This window comes from Solanum stenotomum, chromosome 8 (assembly GCF_019186545.1).
Source record: "Solanum stenotomum isolate F172 chromosome 8, ASM1918654v1, whole genome shotgun sequence".
Taxonomy (NCBI): domain Eukaryota; kingdom Viridiplantae; phylum Streptophyta; class Magnoliopsida; order Solanales; family Solanaceae; genus Solanum; species Solanum stenotomum.
The window spans coordinates 25,984,722-26,007,849 of NC_064289.1; the positions used below are offsets into that span (position 1 = coordinate 25,984,722).

The 23,128-nt window shown below is 33.8% G+C and overlaps 1 protein-coding gene across 2 annotated transcripts; it reads left to right on the forward strand.

The window, feature by feature from the left end:
• Positions 1 to 15,286: 15,286 nt before the first annotated feature.
• Positions 15,287 to 21,195, forward strand: LOC125872795 (uncharacterized). 2 transcript variants are annotated; one of them, XM_049553589.1, is made up of 2 exons: positions 15,287 to 15,692; positions 20,701 to 21,195. In XM_049553589.1, exons 1-2 carry the CDS (start codon positions 15,656 to 15,658, stop codon positions 20,898 to 20,900), a joined length of 237 nt encoding a protein of 78 aa, XP_049409546.1. In that variant the 5' UTR covers positions 15,287 to 15,655; the 3' UTR covers positions 20,901 to 21,195. The 2 variants fall into 2 exon arrangements, with proteins under 2 accessions (XP_049409546.1, XP_049409544.1); XM_049553587.1 differs by lacking the exon at positions 15,287 to 15,692 and adding an exon at positions 19,301 to 20,594.
• Positions 21,196 to 23,128: the final 1,933 nt, after the last annotated feature.

The following is a 23,128-nucleotide window of genomic DNA, read 5'->3' on the forward strand; positions in this document are numbered from 1 at the left end:
TCTGCATACATTAATGTTATCTCTGAACAGTATTTATCTTTTATCTTTATTCTAAGCAGCTTTTCCCCAATCAGCAATACTTTCCATTGTTTCACATTTGATGTTTCTTATTAAAAATCCAGCTATATCATTACTGTGTGCAAATTGCCTTTTTAGTTTGTGGATAACTTTTTTGCATAATAGGTGATCCATTAGTACCCTCTAGGGCCAATAGGACTTTAGTTCAGTGGTAATGATGCAACAAATGTACTGCACGTTAGGTATAGGTCACAAATTTGAACGGTGATTGACTGAAGCATGGTATTTAAGTGGGAGCAGAATAAAAAGGTGAACCTTAAGTTCTGAATTTGTGAGCATAATTAGGGTTGGGCGAACTAATCCACGAGGAATTTCTTTGTTATCAAAAAAATTCCCAGTACCCTTTAATTCCCAACCTAAAATTATTATTCTTATCACACAAATCCAACAACTCCAAAGAATTCAGAGGAAGTAGAAAGCAGAAACAACAAATCAAATACTAAATGAATAAACCAAGTTAGGAAATGAGAAAAGGAGAAACAATTAGGACCTATAGAAAAGTAGAAGTTAATGATTGCTAATGATTGGCAAAGTTTTCTGGCGTAATATGCTACAGCCTACTGGGGATGATGTATCACTTTATATGCATAGTGACGATCTATACTAGAAGAAAAGTATTTTGGTCCCCTTTGCCACTTGTATATCATCTTCCATGCACTAAAGCCATTTGGTTAGTGTCCTTTGCCACTTAGATTATCTCCTAACCATTTGTCCCATGTCCCTTCATGCATGATATCATTTGAGTAGGTCTTTTGAAATGTTATTAGGGAAATAGTCGAGGGCAAATCTGTTGTTGGTGGGAGGTGACATATATTCCGTGGAATTAGTCGAGGTGCACAAAAACTAGTCCGAACACCACGGTGATAAAAAAAAGATAGTTGAGGGGGAATGTGCTTACTTATATTTTTATTCCTGAAGAGTCCTAGTAGATGGAACTATACTTCCATGCTTGATCATATTTGCAGAGACAACTGATAAATGTATATTTTGCACTATCTCCAAGACGTCCCGAGAATACCACAAACATTAAGGTCTTGGACTAAAAATGATCAGATTTTTCTAATTATGCCTATACATATTAACCACCTAGGAATGTGATGAGATTCTTCTACCGTTAATCAGAGATTTCGATTCAAATTAATCCATAAATTTTGGATACCAAATGGTTTATATAAAGAATAAAAACTTAAGTAGCACATACATTTCTATAGAAAAGTAGGATTTTGTCATTGACTTCATCATAATTTTTTATTTCAAAATCGATGTGGAGATGTGCTCTTAAGATCATTTAAAAGGTTAGCATGTGCAGTCTGTCCTCTGATAGCTTCTTTAGTATTTGTGATCAAGTTGCCAAGTTGTGCAATTTTTTGTAAGTAGAAAAAATCTGGTGTTCAACTTTACTCTAAATCTTTGTTTTTCCAAAGCTATTTGGAGTATTATTACAAGCTAATTTGTTATTCGTTGCATGGAAAAACACTGTTGGGCTAAGAAATTCAAACAACTGCTTTTACGCTTGCTATTTGAGAATTAGGTAAAGTTTTGAAATTAATCGAAATTTCTTTTATGTGACGGAACAAAAGCACTCCTAAAAACCGATTCATCACTTCACTGGTGGTTGTCCGGCTGAAGGTCTAGGTATACTTGACGATCCCTGTTTTTTTTTTAATGTTATTTCCCATGCTAGGCAAGGTTGCTCGCCATTGCTAATGAGTAGATGTCTTTTGATCATCATAGAGTTTGTAATATACTCTATAATGTAATGTCATTGCTAATGAATAGATATCTCTTGATCATCATAGAGTTTGTAATATACTCTATAATGATATTACAAAGGGAAAATTTTATATATGGCAAACAGATTTACTAAAATAACGCTCCATAGGTATAGTTTACATAATTACATTTCATGGCTATGGTTTAGTTTGCTATGGAGCTTTAATTTTGTATAAAACATTTTTTTTGTTTTAAATTTATACAATATTTTATTTTTTAAATGAATGGAAACATGAGCGCTAAATATGATTCAGTAAATTTACATAATCCCATGATTCAAGCTAAACGTCCAAAATCAAATATTTTTCCAAAAAAGAGTTCTATAGCGATAGAAAGACCATACCAACCTCAAACGACTAAACCATCGGATTAATCACTATTTTTGTATATTCAATGCCATGTAAGGTTTCTTTGAAGGAAACTTCGTGTTTTGAATTGTAAGAAAGTATACAACTGATTTGTATATCATATAATTGAAATTTTGAAACGTTTTTTTTTTTGTTTTGTTGATTCTAATGATTCATAAAAATTTCTATTTGCTTATACAAGATTAGATAAATCGTATATTAACAATTCTATTCTAATTTTTTGTTCAAAAAATTGAATGACACGATTTGTATATATGAAGTGTATATGATTCGACAAAAAATGTGTGCTTTAATTTGATAAAAATATCCCTTTGTAAATTTTACTATATATATGTAAGTAATCGTGTAAAATTCTTATACAATGCATATGTATAATTAATTATATAAAATTAGTATGTCAATAATCGTGTATGATTCGACAAAAAGGGTGTGCTGTAATTTGTTAATTTTTGGTGTAATCTATTTGTATATATAATTGTGTAAGGTTTGTGTATTGTTTAATGTATATAGGAATTTTGTGAAATGAATTGTATATAAATGCATTGTATTTAATTATATATATCAATTTGCAAATTAGTAACTTTGTATATGTGTTATAGTTGTATATGAGCATATGCAAATGCGTGTAAAATGAGTTTATTTTTTTTATTAATAATTATATACATAAACTTCAAGCAATTTGTATATAACTAATAGTATATACAAATATCGATATATAATTGTGATTTAGGCAGAAATTGTATATAGACTTCAAGTAATCTTGTATATAACTAAACAAAATATACAAAAAAACTAATACAAAATGTGATTTGAATTTGATATATACAATATACAGATATTTATATACAAATATGATTTAAGCAGAAAATATACATCTACTTTATGTAAATTTGTAAATAACTAACGAAATANAAACAAAATATACAAAAAACTAATACAAAATGTGATTTGAATTTGAAATATACAATATACAGATATTTATATACAAATATGATTTAAGCAGAAAATATACATATACTTTATGTAAATTTGTAAATAACTAACGAAATATACAAATATTCAGATACAATTGTGTTTTAAGCAAATACTTGATGCTCTTCAGATTTGTCCAGATCTGATGAAGCAGACACAATCTCCTTTGAATCACTGTCTTTGGCTTTTCTCTTGCTTCCTCCTTCAACAATTTTAATGTCGCTTGCCTTGGCATTGTTGATGACTTTCTGAAGTGCAATTGGGTCCTTTTTTTTTCTTCTTGGATCTCAATTCTTCAATAGATTTTTCATCTAGAACTTGTATAGATTTTGTCATAGACCCAACATTGACTCCAAAATCTTGAGTTAAACCGATTGAAAATGAAGGTGGATTGTCAACAACTTGGATATGCAATAGCGTACCTCTCGCAGTCCTCTTAGATGGAGTCGAATCATCCATTTTGTTTTTGAAAAACTGATAATCTGATAAGTAATGAGGGAATTTTTTTTTAAAAAATAATCAAAAAACTAACAAGCAGAATACATATACAATTGTTGAAAAACGAAAAAAAAAGATGCACCCACAATTTCGGCGGGTACTTGCGAAAAGTGAAAACACGATTGGAGGGAGAAGGTGAAATTCGAATTTCAAATTGAAAGTGGAAGAGTGATTTTTGGAGAAAAATAGGGAATGAGGATAGGAGAGATAAATTTGATTTTGTATAAAATCATATACAAGAGCCAGTGAAGGCTTCTTTAGTTCGGTATACAAAGAGGTGGTGGGTCCCATTATTAATGACATAAAAACTGAAACTATATTTACTGACAGTAAATAAATTAAACTATACCCTAATTGACTAATAACCTAGTGATGTTCGCCAACTCGCGTAATTTTCCCTATTATAAATGAGGATGCTTAAATAATGCAAAAATATGAAAGTCAAGAAGGAAGTTAGGTTTTCAAACTTGAACTTCCTTTTAAAAACGTATAAATTTAAAAAGATAGATTGTCCGTCTGAAGTAACCTGAAGTATTTTCCTCTTGTCTTCTACTTCTTCAAAGCTATCCAACAATAATTGATGATTCATCATTTCTTCTTGGATTTATTGGATCTTGATGCTATTGACACTGTCATATGATTCTGCTTTACCAGTTGCATTGATAGGTGCCTTGAAACAAATAACTCCCTAGTCATTTTACCATCCCAACTATGTTTTCTTTCATGTGTCTTCTTTTTGTTTTTGTTGCTTCCATTTCTTTGTTACCTAGGTAAGAAATCACCATCCCTAACTACTTTATCAAAGCATATGTCTAACTATATTGTCTTCTTCATCTTCGTCAAAAATTTCTCTCCCAAATCAATAGCATAAGCATTAGTTGGACTAAGTCCCGACGCTAAGACCCCTGACTCATTCTTCTTTGTAATTGTACTTTCTTGTTGTCCCAAATGCCCTTGATCTGGTTGCTGCCTTAATGAATTCATCAATGGTTATCTACACCTATTGATTGTCATTATACCATACTCTTTATGGTGTTGATTGCTATCAATTGAAGTATCCACCATAATTGTAATTTTTTCACTACTCTTGGGCACAAAAATAGGTGCATTATGGTTGAGATTACTACCCGAAATTGGTGAGCTAATCTCCTGTAAGCTTTCTCTTTCACTACCATCATTTTGATATTCTTCATCTTCAGCCTATTCTTCCCATGTCTTGTACTTGGAAGAAACCTCCTTAATTACCTGAATTAAATCATTATGTAGTTGTACATGTTGCTCCTTTCTCATCTTTGTCAAGGTTGAATTGTTTGCATATGTGGATAACATAGACGAAGTTGGTTGAGAATGTCTCTGAATATCTTGATCGTTTTCATCATTTAGCTTACTTACATCAACTTCTTTTGTAGGCGATAAATTACTAACTCGAATGTAGGTGAAGTAACCTTATGTTGTGAAGAATTCAACAACACGAGTAGAGCCGTTAATATGGGCTAGGTCCGTTGGCCGGCCTGACCTAACTCGTGATTTGATAAGGAAGGTCTAAGATTTTTGAAGCCCATTTAAGAAAAAGACTTTTTATATATCTCAACTTGAATAAGCCTGCTGATTTGTAGGCTTGAGAAATATGGGTAGGGTCGGCCCGTGGGCCAAATAAAATTAATTAAAAAATAAAAATAAAATAGAGTATTAAAAATAACAAGAGTCCAAACTCAAAATATATTTTAAGTTTTTAATATTAAAATTTAAATACAAATTACGTTTATAAAATATGTACTACATAAAATAAAATTTCCTAAAATTTTTATGGAATCACTACGTAGGCCGTAGCCTATGGAATATTGCCATATTTTTTTGTGTTTTATTATGATCATTAGAAAATAATTAGGTTAATATTTCTATTTATCTATTTATACTTTTACTTTAAATCAAACTTAATAAATATTATAAAGATAATTTTATTTGTGGATTTGATTAACAAGTAGTAACACTAACACCATTTTATATTGTCTTGTCGATATTTATCACAATATTTTTATATTATAATTTGATTTAAAAATTATAAAAAAATATACTTTTAAAAAAAGTGGGCCGGCACAGCTCATAGCCCACGTATTTGTGGGTTGGACTTACTATTTTCTGGCCCATAAATACTAGGCCAATCCGACCAGGCCCATAAAATTTCAAAACCTGTAAAGGTTAACTGGGATGGAGTGGGTCATCCTATATTGACAACAGTTCCGCAATTTACCTCAATATGTGACTACTCAATTTGTAGTATTTGACTACTATGGGCAGCATTATTAATAATCATCTTCATACATTGATCCAGTTGTCTTTTGCCAGTTATCAACAATGGTTCAAAAGCATTCTGAGTTGATAAATTTAAATTAGGATCGACATGCAACTGAAAGTTTTCAATATCACCCTTTTCATGTCTTGGAGAATTACTTCGACTAGTCGGGAAACGTATATGACTGACTACTAGCTGAAATTTTATATGCAACTAGAGTCCAATTTTCAGCTTTATTATCTTCTTCATTGTTGCACTTTCCAGCTTGCAAAATAGTAATATCAGCGGTTAGTTTCCCTTGTTCATCATTGCCCCATCCAACAAAATTAACACCAATACAAATTGTTGGTGTGCATTTTAATATTAATAAAAATATATTATATGTCACATTACGTATCATCTTATGTCAATTGGTGGACATTACATTTGTGCCTCTTTACTCTCATCAATTGTGGAAGAACGTGGTCATTAGTGGTTAGTAACTTATGTAACCACCAACTCTTCATTTCACCCATTATTCTATTTTTACGTCTTGTAACTTATGTAACATTTGGGCCATTCATTTGACAAGTTTACTACCATTAACTTCCTATTCATTGCAAGGAAAAATTCATCACCTATAAATAATGTGGTCTTCATTGTGTTGGATGGAAGTAGAAACAACAAGAGATGTACACGAAAAGATAGAGTGAAAAATATGAGTAGTATTATATTGAGTTTATATTGAGGTTAGTGTAGTGAAAGAGAGAGTTGAGACATAGAAAATATTCTAAGTCTTCAACTATATTCACTATACAAAAGAGAGTATTATATGTTGAAGTAAAGTGTTCTTTTTGTGGAGCTTTGGACTCTTCAACTAATCCGGAGTTGTTTGACTTGTACACTGTTGTTGGGCTGTTGTATCCTGGAGGGGACAAGTCAAGAGACATACTGCTGGATCGGTGTAGATTATGCCACAGTGGTCTTGAATCTCCTTAAAGAAAGCGAGATATCCGCACCTCAGCCTAAAGATTTTTTATTCATTTTTTATCATTTTATTTTCAACTGTAATATTTTGTATTTGTGGTATATTACATCAACAATTTTAAGGAGATTCATGTTTTTGTTACAATTTGAAAAGTGTGGATATCAAGATAGGGATCTCAACATAATTCCGCTCAACGTCGCTCTCTTCAAGAGATGTAAGAGAAGAGGTGTATGGTAAAATGTTTTTCTACTTGCTCAATTCAAGTGGGGAAAAGGTAAAGAAAAAACAACTTTTTTACCTAGTATTTTCATGAATAAAGTGATACTACTTTTCATGAAAAAAATTATATTTAAATTCTTAAAATAGTGGGGCTCATGAAATGAGGAAAAAAATCATTATGAAAAAAAATAATTTTTGCATCTTTGAGAAATGCTCTAAAAAAATAGTATTACAAGTGCATATATATTAATTGTGGAATAAATCACATGTTATTATTTGGCTATAATGTGATGACTTTTGGCTCTAACATGAGAGTTATAAATAAATTATGAAAGCCATGTTGAGTAGCCATTTAACATGAAATGTTTTGGGTGAGGAAAAAGATCATTCTTGAAATGAAGAAATACCATTAAACATGTGATGTATTTTCCTTGTCGAGTCACATAATATTGAAAAGTTTGTGAAATACAATTTTGTTGATTGTGTGAGTCTTGCAACTCCTTTTGATTCAATTGTGTGAGAAAGTTGTGACAAATAAAAAAAGGAAGTTTGCTAGCCTAATAATATATATGAGCTAGAAATGTGACTAATTGCACTTTATATGATAGTGTATAAAGTATCGCATGTACAAGCAAATCAAGTAAATTTACTTGATACGAAATTTGGTGGCTTGTTTTATGAGAAAACATATTATGCTATACTCAAAAATTTTGTTGGTGCAGATGAGAAAACTTGGTGTTATTTGTTGGATGAGAAAAGCTAATTACTTTTTGCTAACTCTACTATTGAGGTTGAAGTAAAAAATTTAAACTTCAACTAGTGAAAAAGTGAATTGATTTAATTATATCAAACACTTTATTTTGAGAAATTATTTTTTCTAATGGCACCAATATTATAATGGTAGAGTACAAGATCGTTATTAAAACGGTAAATTTAGACTCACAGGGAGAAAACACAATATTGTGAGATCGTATTAATCACTGGTATACCATCAATATTAATTAATTGTGTTAAAACTTGTGTTACATTTTGCAAATTCATAAACTAAGGCCTTAGCAAGATAAAGAGTCTGAAGCACATCGAGAGGGATGGAATTGAAGCTAAAAAATTCTAAGTTATATATGAGGAAATCCAACCTGGGAACTAGAGATCCTATAACCAAGTTCAATGGGAAGAACGAATCATATGATAACTTATTGTGAAATGCACTATTCTTAATTTTATTCAATCCCTATGATGTGAGTGCATTTATCCTATAATAATTTGTGGAGGTTGAGTCTTGAACTCTTAATGAAAGTTTGTATCTCTTATGAGTGGGATGTCAAATTATAGGAGCAACCTTAACAGATTTCACCTATGTGAGTGTGAAAGTAGGCCGCTTTCTAAGAGAATGGGCTTGTTCTCAAATTCACTCATGAAAACCGGTATAGAGGCCGTAATGTGCTGGCTATTAAAGTTTATGTCAACACCTTGATTATTGTGTGTAAGCAGTAATACTTTATTTTCCTTAAGCAATCATAATTCAAGTCTGAGACCACTACTGACTCTGGAGTAAAGGTTATTGTTTTACTAAGTGAAGGTTCAATGCAGAGCACACCTTCATTATGCATAGTAGTCTACCTTCAACTAAGTTGTGAATAACTCTCTTATCTTAATATTAAAATGAGTGGGGGATTGTTGGTGTGACATTTTAATATTAATAAAAATATATTGTATGTCACATTATGTATCATCTTATGTCTATTGGTGGACATTACATTTGTGCCTCTTTACTCTCATCAATTGTGGAAGAAAGTGGTCATTAGTGGTTAGTAACTTATGTAACCACCACCTCTTCATTTCACCCATTATTCTATCTTTATGTCTTGTAACTTATGTAACATTTGGGCTATTCAATTGGAAAATTTACTATCCATTATCTTTCTATTCATTGCTAGTGTGGTCTTCATTATGTTGGATGGAAGTAGAAACAATAAGAGATATACAAGAAAAGATAGAGTGAAAAAGATGGGTAGTATTATATTGAGGTTATTGTAGTGAAAGAGAGAGTTGAGACATATAAAATATTCTAAGTTTTCAACTATATTTACTATACAAAAGAGAGTACTATATGTTGAAGGAAGATGTTCTTTTTGTGGAGCTTTGGACTCTTCAACTAATTCAGAGTTATTTGAGTTGTACACTGTTGTTGGGTTGTTGTATCCTGGAGGGGACAAGTCAAGAGACATACTGCTGGATCGGTGTAGAATATGCCGCACTGGGCTTGCATCTCCTTAAAGAGAGCGAGATATCCACGCCTCAGCCTAAAGATTTGTTTATTCATTTTTTGTCATTTTATTTTCAACTGTAATATTTTGTATTTGTGGTTAGGGCTGGGCGTTCGGTCGGTTTGGTTCGATTTTTTTGGTTTGGCAANGAATTCATCACCTATAAGTAGTGTGGTCTTCATTATGTTGGATGGAAGTAGAAACAATTAGAGATGTACAAGAAAAGATAGAGTGAAAAAGATGGGTAGTATTATATTGAGGTTATTGTAGTGAAAGAGAGAGTTGAGACATATAAAATATTCTAGGTCTTCAACTATATTCACTATACAAAAGAGAGTACTATATGTTGAAGGAAGGTGTTCTTTTTGTGGAGCTTTGGACTCTTCAACTAATTCGGAGTTATTTGAGTTGTCCACTGTTGTTGGGCTGTAGTATCCTGGAAGGGACAAGTCAAGAGACATACTGCTGGATCGGTGTAAAATATGGCTCACTGGGCTTGAATCTCCTTAAAGAGAGCGAGATATCCGCGTCTCAGCCTAAAGATTTGTTTATTCATTTTTTGTCATTTTATTTTCAACTGTAATATTTTGTATTTGTGGTTAGGGTTGGGCGTTCGATCGGTTCGGTTCGGTTTTTTTGGTTTGGCAAAATATGAAACCAAACCAAACTGAAATAAATTCGATTTGGTTCGGTTATTACAATTTCGATTTCATTTTCGGTTTAACCAAATTTAATTAACGCGGCCTGTGGGCTGTGGCATCTGGATTATTTTCTGCTGGCTTGATTATAAACTGATCAAAATTTGACCTTCTTAGCCTTAATTTGTTTCACCAAGTCTCAAGTTTCAACCATTCAAGTTATTTCTTGGCAGTTAAACAAATGCAATGAGCTCTCAGAGGATACCATATTCAAGAGTCAAGACCCATAAATCAACAAGTGCAGGATAGTGGACACCCTTCTTTATAAGCACGTCACAACTCACAAGCCTTTTACTTAAAACTTACCATATCATTGACTAAAATATCCAAACAAAACAGATAATTCTTGCCCAGCAGGCAGCAACATTAACAAATTAGTCGAGAATAAGAATAAAAAGACTAACAAGAGTCAAGCCAACAACACTTGAAAATTCAACAAACTTGTACCCTGCCTTAAAATAGAGTTAGTTACAAACTAAAGTGAAAAGTCCAGCTGCCAGTAGGCAGCATTGCAATTTGCAGCAAACCAGCAACCAAAACATTAAAAAACCAACAAAACATTGTTGCAACTTGCAACTTCCAGTGCAATAGCTCCCAAGTTCCAACAGATAGCAATCAAAAAAATAACAAAACATTGATGTGCCTGCGAGAAAATATAACTCTTTAGACAAATGATCTACATTTCATAATAAAATATATAAAACTATCAAGCAAGTTATGTAAATAAGTTCTTTACTTACCCGTTACCACACATCACTAGTTGATAGTTGAACTTACTAGTTGCAACTATATATCAATAATACTAGATTCAGTCCCACTACAAGCAAAATCTAAAAAAATATGAAAGAATTTGTTAGTTGTTAAGAAACATAAGTAAGAAAGTTATTTTCAATATAATTAATACAAATACCAAATTCTGACCAAGTTCAAGTTGCTCAAGATACTCTAAATCTTCCTCAATATTGATTGGAAAAGGCTCACTTCTAAGCTAATCTTGAACACAAATAAGAGATTGCACAAGTTTAGGAGTTAATGAACTCCTAAAGGGATCAAGAACACGACCTACTGTGCTGAATGTACATTTTGATGCGACACTTGAAATGGGAATGACTAACACATCACGAACCATCTCTGCGAGAATAGGAAATCTCGGCTCATTTACTTTCCACCACATTAATATATCAAAGCCATCACTATCTGGCTCAATATCTTCAGCAAGATATCTTTCCAATTCTGATTTACTACCTGAACTTCCACTAACTTCTTTATGCTTCTCAAATTGTTGTTTCGCTCTCATTCTTCTTCTATTTGCAAAGTTTCCTGAACCATTCACACTAGATATACTTGATGAGTTGTCAGATGAAGTGGGTGAAGATGGTACATGTAAAGAGCTTTTTGAGGATTTCTCAACATAATAATCAAACAATTTGTTCATGTATTTTTTCACTTCTAAACATAGCTTGTCCCCAACTTCTTTTCCAAACATATCCACAATTGCAAATCGAACATAATGAAGCTTGTTAAGGGGATCCAACACGAATGAAATAAAGATCATCTTGTTCATTTTATGTGGTTCACCCCAACACTTTTTGAACTTTTCCTACATACTTTTTGCCATTTCTTTCAAATTACCATCTTCATTTTCCATCATTTCTTTCAAAATAAGATTAAGTTCAGCAATTTCAACAAAATGTTTATTGCTAGTGACATAATTAGAACCAGAGACCTTCAAAGTAAGTACATAAAAAATTTCAAGAAATTTCACCATTGACCTCACATTTTTCCAGTCAACACTTGTAAGAATATCTGCGCTAGTTCCATCTTTTGCACTAGTTCCATCTTCACCTTGAGAAGAATAGAACCAAAGGTACGAAGATGATTCAAGTATCCAAAATCATAAAAACTATATCTTTCAAATGCAAGCTCAAAATGTTGTGCTATATCAAGCATCGAATATGTAGAGTTCCACATAGTAGGAACATCTAAACATAATGATTTCTTACAAGTTATCAATTGAGATTCACAACATTCTTTGAACTTTCAAATTCTTGCGGGAGATTGTTTAATGTATTTCACGGCTTGTCTCACTAGCTTGACTGACTTACCAATTTCCTTCAACCCATCTTGCACAATAAGATTAAGAATATGTTCCATACACCTCACATGAAGATGGTCACCATCCATAATGTTAGTTCCCCAATTACTCAATTGTTTAGACATTTCTTTCGCAGTAACACCATTAGAACTAGCATTATCAACTATTATAGTAAACACATTATCCAAACCCCATTCAAGCAAATAATTAGTAATGCAAGCCGCCATATCCCCGCCCTTATGACTAGAAATATGACACAAATTTATTATTCTTTTATGCAAAGTCCAATTTCTATATATAAAATGGGCTGTCAGACAATGTAGTTGATATTTTGTATAGAGGTCCAAGTATCTGTCGTAAGACAAACTCTTGGACGTGATTCTTTGAAAACCTTTTTCAAAAGTTGTCTTCCTTCAAGGTATAGTTCATAACAATCTCTCGTCATGGTTCTACGAGAAGGAATATGAAATTGTGGCACTGTAACTCTCATAAAGTTTTTAAAACCCTCTTTCTCAACAAAACTAAATGATAGCTCGTCAACAATTATCATTTTGGCTAAAACTCTCCTACTTTGTGCTTCAAATTTCCAAGTGCTAATCACCCCTTCCTTTGCTCCCATTGAAGATGGTAGAAAATTAATTAGATTTTGACCTTTATCTACGGTGTCACGGGGAAATTTAAGACATATTCTCATATGAGTATTCATTGACGACGTACCATTACTTGATGTAGAAGCTGCATAAGATTTCGCACAATACTTTGCATTTGGCTTTCTTAGCTCCACTTTCATAAAGGAACTTGTCAAAATGCTTCCAACAGGTAGCTCTAGGTTCCATGAATTTTCTTTTCTTTGAAATATCACTATCAACTTCAACCTCATTAATGGGAGATGAGGTGTTAGGTATGCTCTCATTTGAAGCTCCATTTTCACTTATCCTACTTCCAATTTGTGTCATCTGTAAAAAAGTGGAACAAACAAGAAGAACAACAATCAAAATTCAGAAAGACACAAACACACAGTACATTACATGTCACAAATCACACAACTTATCACATAGTTGCATTACTGCATACTTGCGTAGTTGCATTCAATGATTAAAAAAATAATAGAGAATTCACAATTTACAGCAATAGAATTCACAAATCATAAATGTACCAACACATCCTAATTCCTATGTAAAAACGTCCTATGTATTTTAACTAATTATGCTAACCGACTCACTGATCAGTCCCCAACTAACAGACACTTAAACAGAATAGACAGAAATAGAACTTCCATGGCAGAGGATCAGAAATACTTCTATGATCAGTCCTAACTCATCTCGTATTTGAAATTGAATAAAACATATATAAAGATTTCTAGATGAAGTTAAGACTTAAGACGAGATATATAAACATATCCAGTGAGCACTGACCTTCGACTTTTGAGTCGCGAGCAATGCACTGAGCAGTAGCGGGCTGCGCCTGGGACTATGCGACTTGCGAGCAGCCGAGCACTCAACGAGGAGCCATGAGCAACAAACGACGAGCTGGGACTGAGAGATGATGGATGAGAGTTGAGAGATGAGCTGTGATCTTGCGACGTAAGTCGTAATTGAGACGAGAGTTAAGAGATGAGAGTTCACTGTTAAGAGACGAGAGTTGAGAGATGAGAGACTACTTATGACTTACGAGTGACGAGACTTGAGAGATGAGAGATGAGAGATGAGAGTTGCGGCGTATTTTGAGAGATGAGAGACGACTTGATGTTAGGTAAATCAGTTTAGGAATTTTTGAATATTGATTGGAATTTGATGTTAAGGTTGTGGGCTATTAGCTATGATTGGGCCGGCTGGGCTGGGCTGGGCAGTGGGCATGGGATGAAAGTTAATTAAGACTTAAGGGGGTAAAGAATATATACAAATAATTTTGGTTTTTTTGGTTAACCGAATTTTTTAAGCTAAAAATAAAAAACCGAATCGAAAAGCTGAAATATTAAAAATCGAAACCGAAATCGACCGAAATAATCGAAAAACCAAAATCGACCGAAATAACTGAAAAACCGAAACCAAAATTTAAAAAAAAATTGGTTCAGTCGATTTTTTCGATTTTAACCATATTATGCCCAACCCTATTTGTGGTATATTACACCAATAGTTCAAAAGCATTCTGAGTTGATAAATTTAAATTAGGATTGACATGCAACTGAAAGTTTTCAATATCACCCTTTTCATGTCTTGGAGATTACTTCAACTAGTCGGGGAACGTATATGACTAACTACCAGCTGAATTTTTATATGCAACTGAGTCCAATTTTCATCTTTATTATCTTCTTCATTGTTGCACTTTTCAGCTTGCAAAATAGCATTATCAATGGTTAATTTCCCTTGTTCATCATTACCCCGTCCAACAAAATTAGCCTTACATAACTCAAAATTTTCAATAACTACACCATCACCTGTAGCAATTAGTTTCTACCCGAATCTGCTATGGATGCCTCTTTCACCACTAACAATGTACCAGCCGCTGATTTTGACGCCGCCACAGTAGCTAATTAAGTTGGATTTCTCACTTGTAACACTTTTGTTTTGAGATAGTTGTTGCCCCAATTCGACAATCAGCTCATCGATCAAATTAGTAGCATTATTATGAACTTCAATTGTAGCATTTTGCATAACCTTAACAACATTTAAATTAGGTGAAGCTAATTACTTTGTGGAAATAGTTCAGTCATTTGGTTTCCATCCCTCTTTGCATTCAAAAAAGGTCTTGCATCCATCCCCTTTCAATTTCTCAGTATTGTTGGCCTTTAGAGAAGGTTGTACAAGACCTTCTTGAACATCAGATTTGGATTTATGACGAAAAGAACTTATCTCATTTCCTTGATGTTTACAAATTGTACAATACAAGGGAAGAACATCATACACGACTTCTTAATTTAATACTTTTCTAGATTTTTCATCCAAATAAAATAACTTAATTCTTTTTGGATGCTTTTATTTTTAATCATAGATGGGATCTAAGGCCCTATTATTGAAAATAAACAACTATTTACAAGGGTCTGGTCCAAAAGTGACAGCCCAAAATAAAAAATAAAACAAACAAAAATCAGCTAACAAAATTAGGGAAGTGAAGATGGATATCACCAATGGAAATGAAGGGACAAAGCTAGGATGAAGTTTTCAACCAAGCTCAAATGCTGCCATTCACTTTCGATTCAGAGGTCAGCCCACCAAGATGAACTTCATGTAATCACAGATCAAAGAATCAGTGATCGAGTTTGGGATTCATCTCCTCTGCAGATGAAGCTCCACTCGATCTGTTCATCTGGAGGTTCGAGAGTTGTATCTGCCTCTTCTATAGCCAATAAGTGCTAAAAACGATTAGAAATCCCAAAGATTTCATTGTTAAAGTTGTGTCTTCTTGGTGACCCCGGTCAAATTTGAAAATGACGCTTGTAGCTAACCCGCAGTCGATTATACCAGGTAAACTCCTAATAGTAGAAATTATTTCAATCTTAATATCTATACTTCAATGGAGTGAATTCCACATTTGGAATTAATACCACTAATAAAAGTTTAGATATTGCCATCGATAATAATTTCAAAGCTCTGTTTCAATTAGTGATATAGGTACCCGAATCTAGCTAAGCTTATAGATAATTAACTGTTTGAACGTTCAAAATCCTGATTTAGTACCATATGAACACCTCAAAGCTCTCACCAGGTCCAAGTACTGTCAACCAAATGAAATTGCTTCAGACTTAAAACATTCCCAATAATTTTAATACGTATAGCTTCACTTAAGATTCAGATAGTAACATTGTAGGAATAGTCCTAAAAAAATTAGTCTCCTATTGAGTAGAACTGCTGTTTTGCTTTGTCCTAATGTAAGGAGTGTTTCCTTTGTCCATCATGATAATTTTCCTGCCTTCACTAGGAACATCTTGATCTGACTTAAATTCATATGTACCTGCAAAATTGAAAACCAAGTTAGCAAAAATATCAGCAAGAGTATTTCCCTCCCTTAATGAGTGTTGTACTCTTACTGAAATGAGATCTCTTATTCTGTGAATTGAGCCAACCTTAATACTCACACTCCAAGGAATTTTTCCAGACTCCGTTAATGATGTTAACCATTGCCAAAGAATTAGTCTCAATAATAATGTTGGAGTAATGATTCTCTAAACAATATTGTAAACCTTCACTTATAGCCTTAGCTTCACCCACTAAAGTTGTGGAATCAATAATTTTCATCCCCTTAGCCCCCAAAAACTTGCCTTTATGATTTCTTAAGCAAAAAGCAAAAGCACTGAGACTTGGGTTCCCTCTAGAGGCCCCATCTGTATTACATTTCAGCCAACCTATAGGAGGAGGAATCCATTTAACAATTTTAAAATGAACCACAAGTCTGAACCTTTCCATAAGAGCTACCATATGAGGCCAAGTATTAGGAATATGATCATAGTGAAAATTAGACCTTATAAACTTGTGGATAGTAGCATTGATATCCCAAATTACCTTGTTTCTAATATAGACCCCTCCATGAAAGATAGTATTCCTCCTCTTCCATAGAAACCACATAATAATGTTAGGAACTGCTTGAAAAATCATTCTCAGCCTAGTATTACCTTGTGCCACCCACAATTTTTTCATGGTATATTTAACTTGTACCCAAGGACCTAGTATACCAGCAGCCCTTGCATAATGATCCCAAATATAAGTTGCCACTTCACCTGACAGAAAAAGAAGTTCAATAGTTTCTCTTACAGGAACCCTGCAACTCTGACATAAGGGAGAAATGTTAGGATTCCATGAAGAAATGATATCAGCAACAGGAACTCTGTAAGTCCATACCCTCCAACCAAAGAAAGAAATTTTGAAAGGTAGCCCCTTCACCCAAATTCTCTTAAAGTCTTCAGAAACTTCATCCCTACTTCTAAGAATCTCCCAGGCAGACTTTATAGTGAACTTGCCAGTACTAGATTTTATCCACCAAGGTTTATCCATTTGATTTGATTGTCTTACCCTGCTCATACTTTGTCTCACATGATCCACAATATGATTAGGTAAATACTCTTGCATAATATTATAATCCCATCTAGTATCCTTTAAAAAAAACTCAATATCATCCAAAGAATGGCAACCTTGCACTTCTGTAGGATGTAGAAACAAAGGACCAAGATTAGTTCAATTGTCAAACCAAATACTTGATGTTCCTCCTTTAGGTTCCCACCACAAGGTTTGTTCTATTATTTCTCTATTTTCCAACATTTGTTTCTACACTTGTGAGCCATCTTTCCATTGAACATGGGAATTTGCTTCTTACAATACTTATTCCGCATGAAATTTGTCCATAGTGAATTTTGAGTTCTAAATTTCCACCAAAGCTTAGCATACATAGCTTTAGATACATCAATCATAGATCTAAAACCCAAACCTCCTTCATTTTTTGGCAAGCACACATTTTCCCATGCGACCCAATGTTTGCTTCTACCTGTAAGCTTGTTACTCCAATAAAATTTTGCAAAAATTCTATGAAGTTCTTTCATCACACAATTCGGAGGAACAATAGCAGAAAATACATGAATATGAATGCTTTGTAACACACTAGACAACAAAACTTCTTTACCCTCAAAAGAGAGCATGTTATCTTTCCAAACCTGAAGTTTATCTTTCACCCTTCTGATGAGATCTGCATAATGCTCTTTTATTTTCCTAGCATGAGTTATGGGACAACCTTAGTATTTTAAAGGGAAGTGACCCTAGACATACCTGTACATTCCTCCACCACTACTCTCATATTTGTGGCAGTACTTTAATGAAGATAAAATGCACTTTTCTCTTTATTAATTTGCTGTCCAGATTCCCCTTCATATTCCTGCAAAGTTTCAACTATCTTCTTCAATGAGTAATTATCAGTAGAGGCAAAAATGATGGTATTATAACTTTGGTAAACCATACCCTCATATTGCACATCATCAAACAAAGCATTCAAAGACCTGGATAAAACATCCGCTGATAGAATAAATAATGCCGGAGATAGAGGATCTCCTTGTTTCACTCCTCTGGTTGAATGAAAGAAGCCATGTGATTGTCCATTAATTAGTACAGAGTACCAATTATTGGAAATCAATCTCCAAATTATGTCAACCAAATCATTTGAGAAGCCCATTTTTCTTAATACTTTAGTTAGAAAAAACCATGATACTCTACCATAAGCTTTGGCCATATCAAGCTTAATTACCACATTATCGGGCTTACCTCTTTTTCTAATATCTGTAACTATCTCTTGAGTCAGCAGAACATTTTCAATGATACTTATCCCTTTCACAAAACCAGATTGATTAATTGAAATCAACCTTGGAAGCAGAGACTCAAGTCTATTATGCACAATTCTAGAGATGACCTTATTAATAAAATTACTCAAACTGATTGGCCTCAAATCTGAAAAGGACTGTACATTATCTTTATTTGGTAACAAAATTAGGTTGGTATGAGTAATGGACTTTGGTAAAGAATTACCTTAAAAGAAATCATGTACCATAGCTAGAATATCAATGCCAACAGTGTCTCAACAACTTTGGTAAAATATCCCTGTCAAACCATCAGGACCACTAGCACTGTCTCCATTAAGCTTGAATACAACATTCTTTGCCTCTTCTAATTCTGGCATTCTGCATGAAACTGAGTTTTCCTCCACATTAATCAAAGTGGGAATATGCCTTAGTATAGGAAAATTAGCATCCCTCTCTTGTGTGAATTGATTTTGATAAAAGTCAATGGATTCAACCGCTATAGCCTCTTCTTCTTCAAACCATATCCCCTGTATGTTATGAATTCTCTACAAGTGTAGCCTTTTTCTTCTGCCCTTTACTATACTATGAAAAAATCTGGTATTTCTATCTCCATTTTCAAACCATTCATATCCAGCTTTTTGTTGCCAATAGATTTCTTCAAAGTGAAGATATCTTTTAAATTCAGCTTCAGCCTTCTGCAAAACTGCTCTATTAATTTCATTTGGCACATCTGCAAACAATTTCTCTTTGATTCTCATTATATCCTCCCTGATGATAGTTGTTTGAAAATGTCTCCATATGTATCCTTGCTCCATTTAGTTAGAGCATTTTTAACCCTTTTAATATTCTCCTTAAAAGCTATAAAAGGATTAATAGTATTAGCAACCCAATTATGTCTCATGACCTCCTTAAACTCTTTGTGCTCTGTCCAAAATTTTAAGAACTTGAAAGATGTCTTCTTTATAGGGTTGGTTTCTTCACAAGTAATAAACATAGGGGCATGGTATGATCCAGTCCTTGGTAAATGTTCCACGTCAATGTGATTGAACCAATTACTCATCTCTTGATTGATGAGTATTCTGTCCAACCTCTCAAATATACAATCACTACCTGCTCTACCATTCCACTATGTAAATGGACTCCCTTTGTATTGAACTTTATATAATTCACATGTTTCAATACAACAATCAAAATCCTCATGATCAATATCTTCCATCGGCAGACCCCCTATCTTTTCTTCAGCATTCAATATAACATTAAAATCTCCTCCAATAAGGCAAGAGCTATTCATGTCATCTGTCAAGTGATATATATCCTCCCACAACAATACTCTTTCAACAACACCACATTTGGCATACACAATAGTAACATAAGAGTTGTGTTGTTGAGTCTGGTGCTTTAAATTAAGAGTCAACTGTTGATCTGTGTTACTAACAACTATAATGTCAAAATCATGATTTGTGAAGACCCATATTTTTCCATTACAATTAAAAGTAGCAAAAGGCATTCTCAACCTCCTTCTATACTTGCTGATATGTCTACTGTCTTGAAAAGGCTCTAGGAGAGCAATAAATGAGAACTTGTGAAAATTGTGTAACATTTGAACCCTTTGAAACACTTGTTGTGACTTCACTGACCTTATATTCCAAATAAATGATTTCATCATCTATTATAAGCTTTATATCTCTTTGGTTGTATTCTGATGGGTTGAGCACTATCTCCATTCCCTTGTTTCTTCTCTTTCCTTGCAGCCTTTAAGATTCTAGGATATAATTCTGCCTCTTTGTCTATGTGAGCCAAAACATCATCATCATCTTCCTTGCTTACTTTAGTAGTCACTCCAAGGCCTTCTATCTCCAACAATGCATTCTCCTCCACATTATGACTGATAATATCATGGAGAACTTTATTTGGAGATTCCCTTATAGCCAGGATTTGTGCTTCTTCAATTTGACAATTTGTAGGATCGACTACTATTGCCAACTTATTATCAATATTCCCTCTATCTTCCCTTCTCTTTTCACTATAGATTTGAGGAAATTGATTGTTTTGTTTGTTATAAACTACCACTGCCCAACTATCTCTACAGGTTTGTTGTTTTTCTTCCATATTAACTGATTCATGATTTTCATTGCCATGCTCATTTTCATTTGTATTGTGTTGCTGCTTTTGATCTATATTGTCATATTGCACAGGAATTGTAGACGTCGAGGCTTCTCCTTGCAAAACCTATCCAAAGGACCTGGTCACCCATTCTTTTGCTGACATGGGCTGCTCCTTTTCGACCCCCTTGTCTTGCTTTGTATTGGAACCGTTGTCTATGTTGACATCAGCCTGTGTGATCTTCTCTTGCGTAAGAGCATCAAAAGAGTTATCTGCTGTGACTGTCATTTGATTATCAAGTTTCTCCTTATTGCTTCTATTTTTTCTGTTATCTCGCATCACATTCCAGTGTCCAGGATCCCCAACTACTTTGCCGCTTGAGAGAACTTTAGCTTTTCCTTTTTGAATTGTGTGAACTGGACCAATTTTCTCTTGAGCTACTTCTTTCAGCGGCTGATCATTGGTTTATGTTTTTTGTTTTGATATATTTGTGCTTCTACATTCATCTTTGTTATGACCCCGCATCTTGCATTGTATACTATATTGCGGAATGTAATCATACTTTATAGTAGCCATATTAGTCCTTATTTCTCCAGTGACTTGATTTTATATCTGCATCTCCACTGCCTTTGGAAACTCACCTTTTAAATCCACCATCACTTTCACACGCGCACAACTTGGTATCGTCTTATTAATGGTTGCTTGATCTAGTTGGATCGGTTTACCCACTGCTGATGCTAAAGAAAATAAACATTCTTTGACAAAAAAAAGTGGGTACTAGGTTAGGAAACGAGATCCACGCCATTGCCATTGATGCTTCCTCATTAACCTTAAACCTAGAGTCATAGATTAGTGTACGCATAAGATATGAATATCCATCTCTGCTTGCGATGTAGACGGCCCCCTCTGATACCATATTAATAAAATCTTCTTGTTGAGTTAGATGTATAAGAATGTGTTTGCTGCGGAGTAATCCAATCTGACATCCTCCCCTAATTTCACATTGTTGAGGAATAATTCTCCTCAGTTCCTCCAAGTTAGACCATTAATATGTAAACTTTCCGATCACTGCAAATTGTAGGTCTTCAATTTGATTCATCCTTTCTACCTCTTCTTCTGTCCATTTTATTTGCGGTATCCCTCCAACTATTGAAACTTCTTTGCGCAATGCTTTATTTGATTGCTGTTCTGTTTGATTGAGAGAGTTGGCAAAAGACTTCTCTACAGACAACTTGGGATTTTTGGGATCAATACTAGCAGATTCGTTCAGTCTAGGAAATCTGTAATTGAAAAATGAATACCACCCACCGACGGTGGATGNTCGATCACTGCAAATTGTAGGTCTTCAATTTGATTCATCCTTTCTACCTCTTCTTCAGTCCATTTTATTTGCGGTATCCCTCCAACTATTAAAACTTCTTTGCGCAATGCTTCATTTGATTGCTGTTCTGTTTGATTGAGAGAGTTGGCAAAAGACTTCTCTACAGACAACTTGGGATTTTTGGGATCAATACTAGCAGATTCGTTCAGTCTAGGAAATCTGTAATTGAAAAATGAATACCACCCACCGACGGTGGATGGACGTCGTTTAGGAGCACCATTCGCTAGGTTTTCAGATGAAAGATGAAATATCATTATTTTTGGATGCTTATCAAGAAGATCATCCAAAATCTTCACTCTTGTCGTACTAGGTCTGGATCTAATATGTGTCACTTTATCAATTTCTAAAGGTTTTCCAACGGATGAAGCAATGTACAATAATGCTTTTCTTGCAAACATATTACGTGTAAGGCTTGAGAAAGAAATTCATGAGATTTCTTCATTAGGGTTGAACCAATGTGACAATGGAAACACCATATATAAAATTTCTTCTCTCTTGAATTGCAAATAACATACATGAGTAAAAAGTGCTATTACAAAGTCCTCAAATTGATCAAATTTGATTAGGTAGTGTCTATGAGCAAGCCAACCTACCAAATAGTTGCATTTAACCCTAAGTTACTTGGGTATTAAAGTGAAAATATCATTCAAACCAGGATGACCATAGGAGAATTTGATAACGATAGCCTGGCATAATCCTTCTTCCCTTGTGAATTCAACAATCTCATCCGTAGTAAATTTGATAGTTAGTTTGCCATGAACCAACTCAACTAGATTTAAAATTGTTTTGATTACGGATTTAGAAGATGAATTAGCATGAAGGAGAGATGCATAATTGATCTTAGAAGACGTCTCTCCCACAGCCATGACAGTACTCAAAGCTTCATGTCGCCAAAAGAGAGATGAAGAGCGACCTGGGGGCTTAGGTTTTCCTTTTTCAAGAGGATCGAATCCTCTCTAATTTGTCTGATTCTCTACTTAGGGTGTGTTTGGTATGAAGGAAAATATTTTCTGAAAAATGTTTTCCAATTTTCTCATGTTTGGTTGGGTTAAATGTTTTCCAAATCAACTCATTTTCCTCAAATTTAAGGAAAATGACTTCCCTTCAAAACTTAAGGAAAACATTTCCCAAAAAACTCT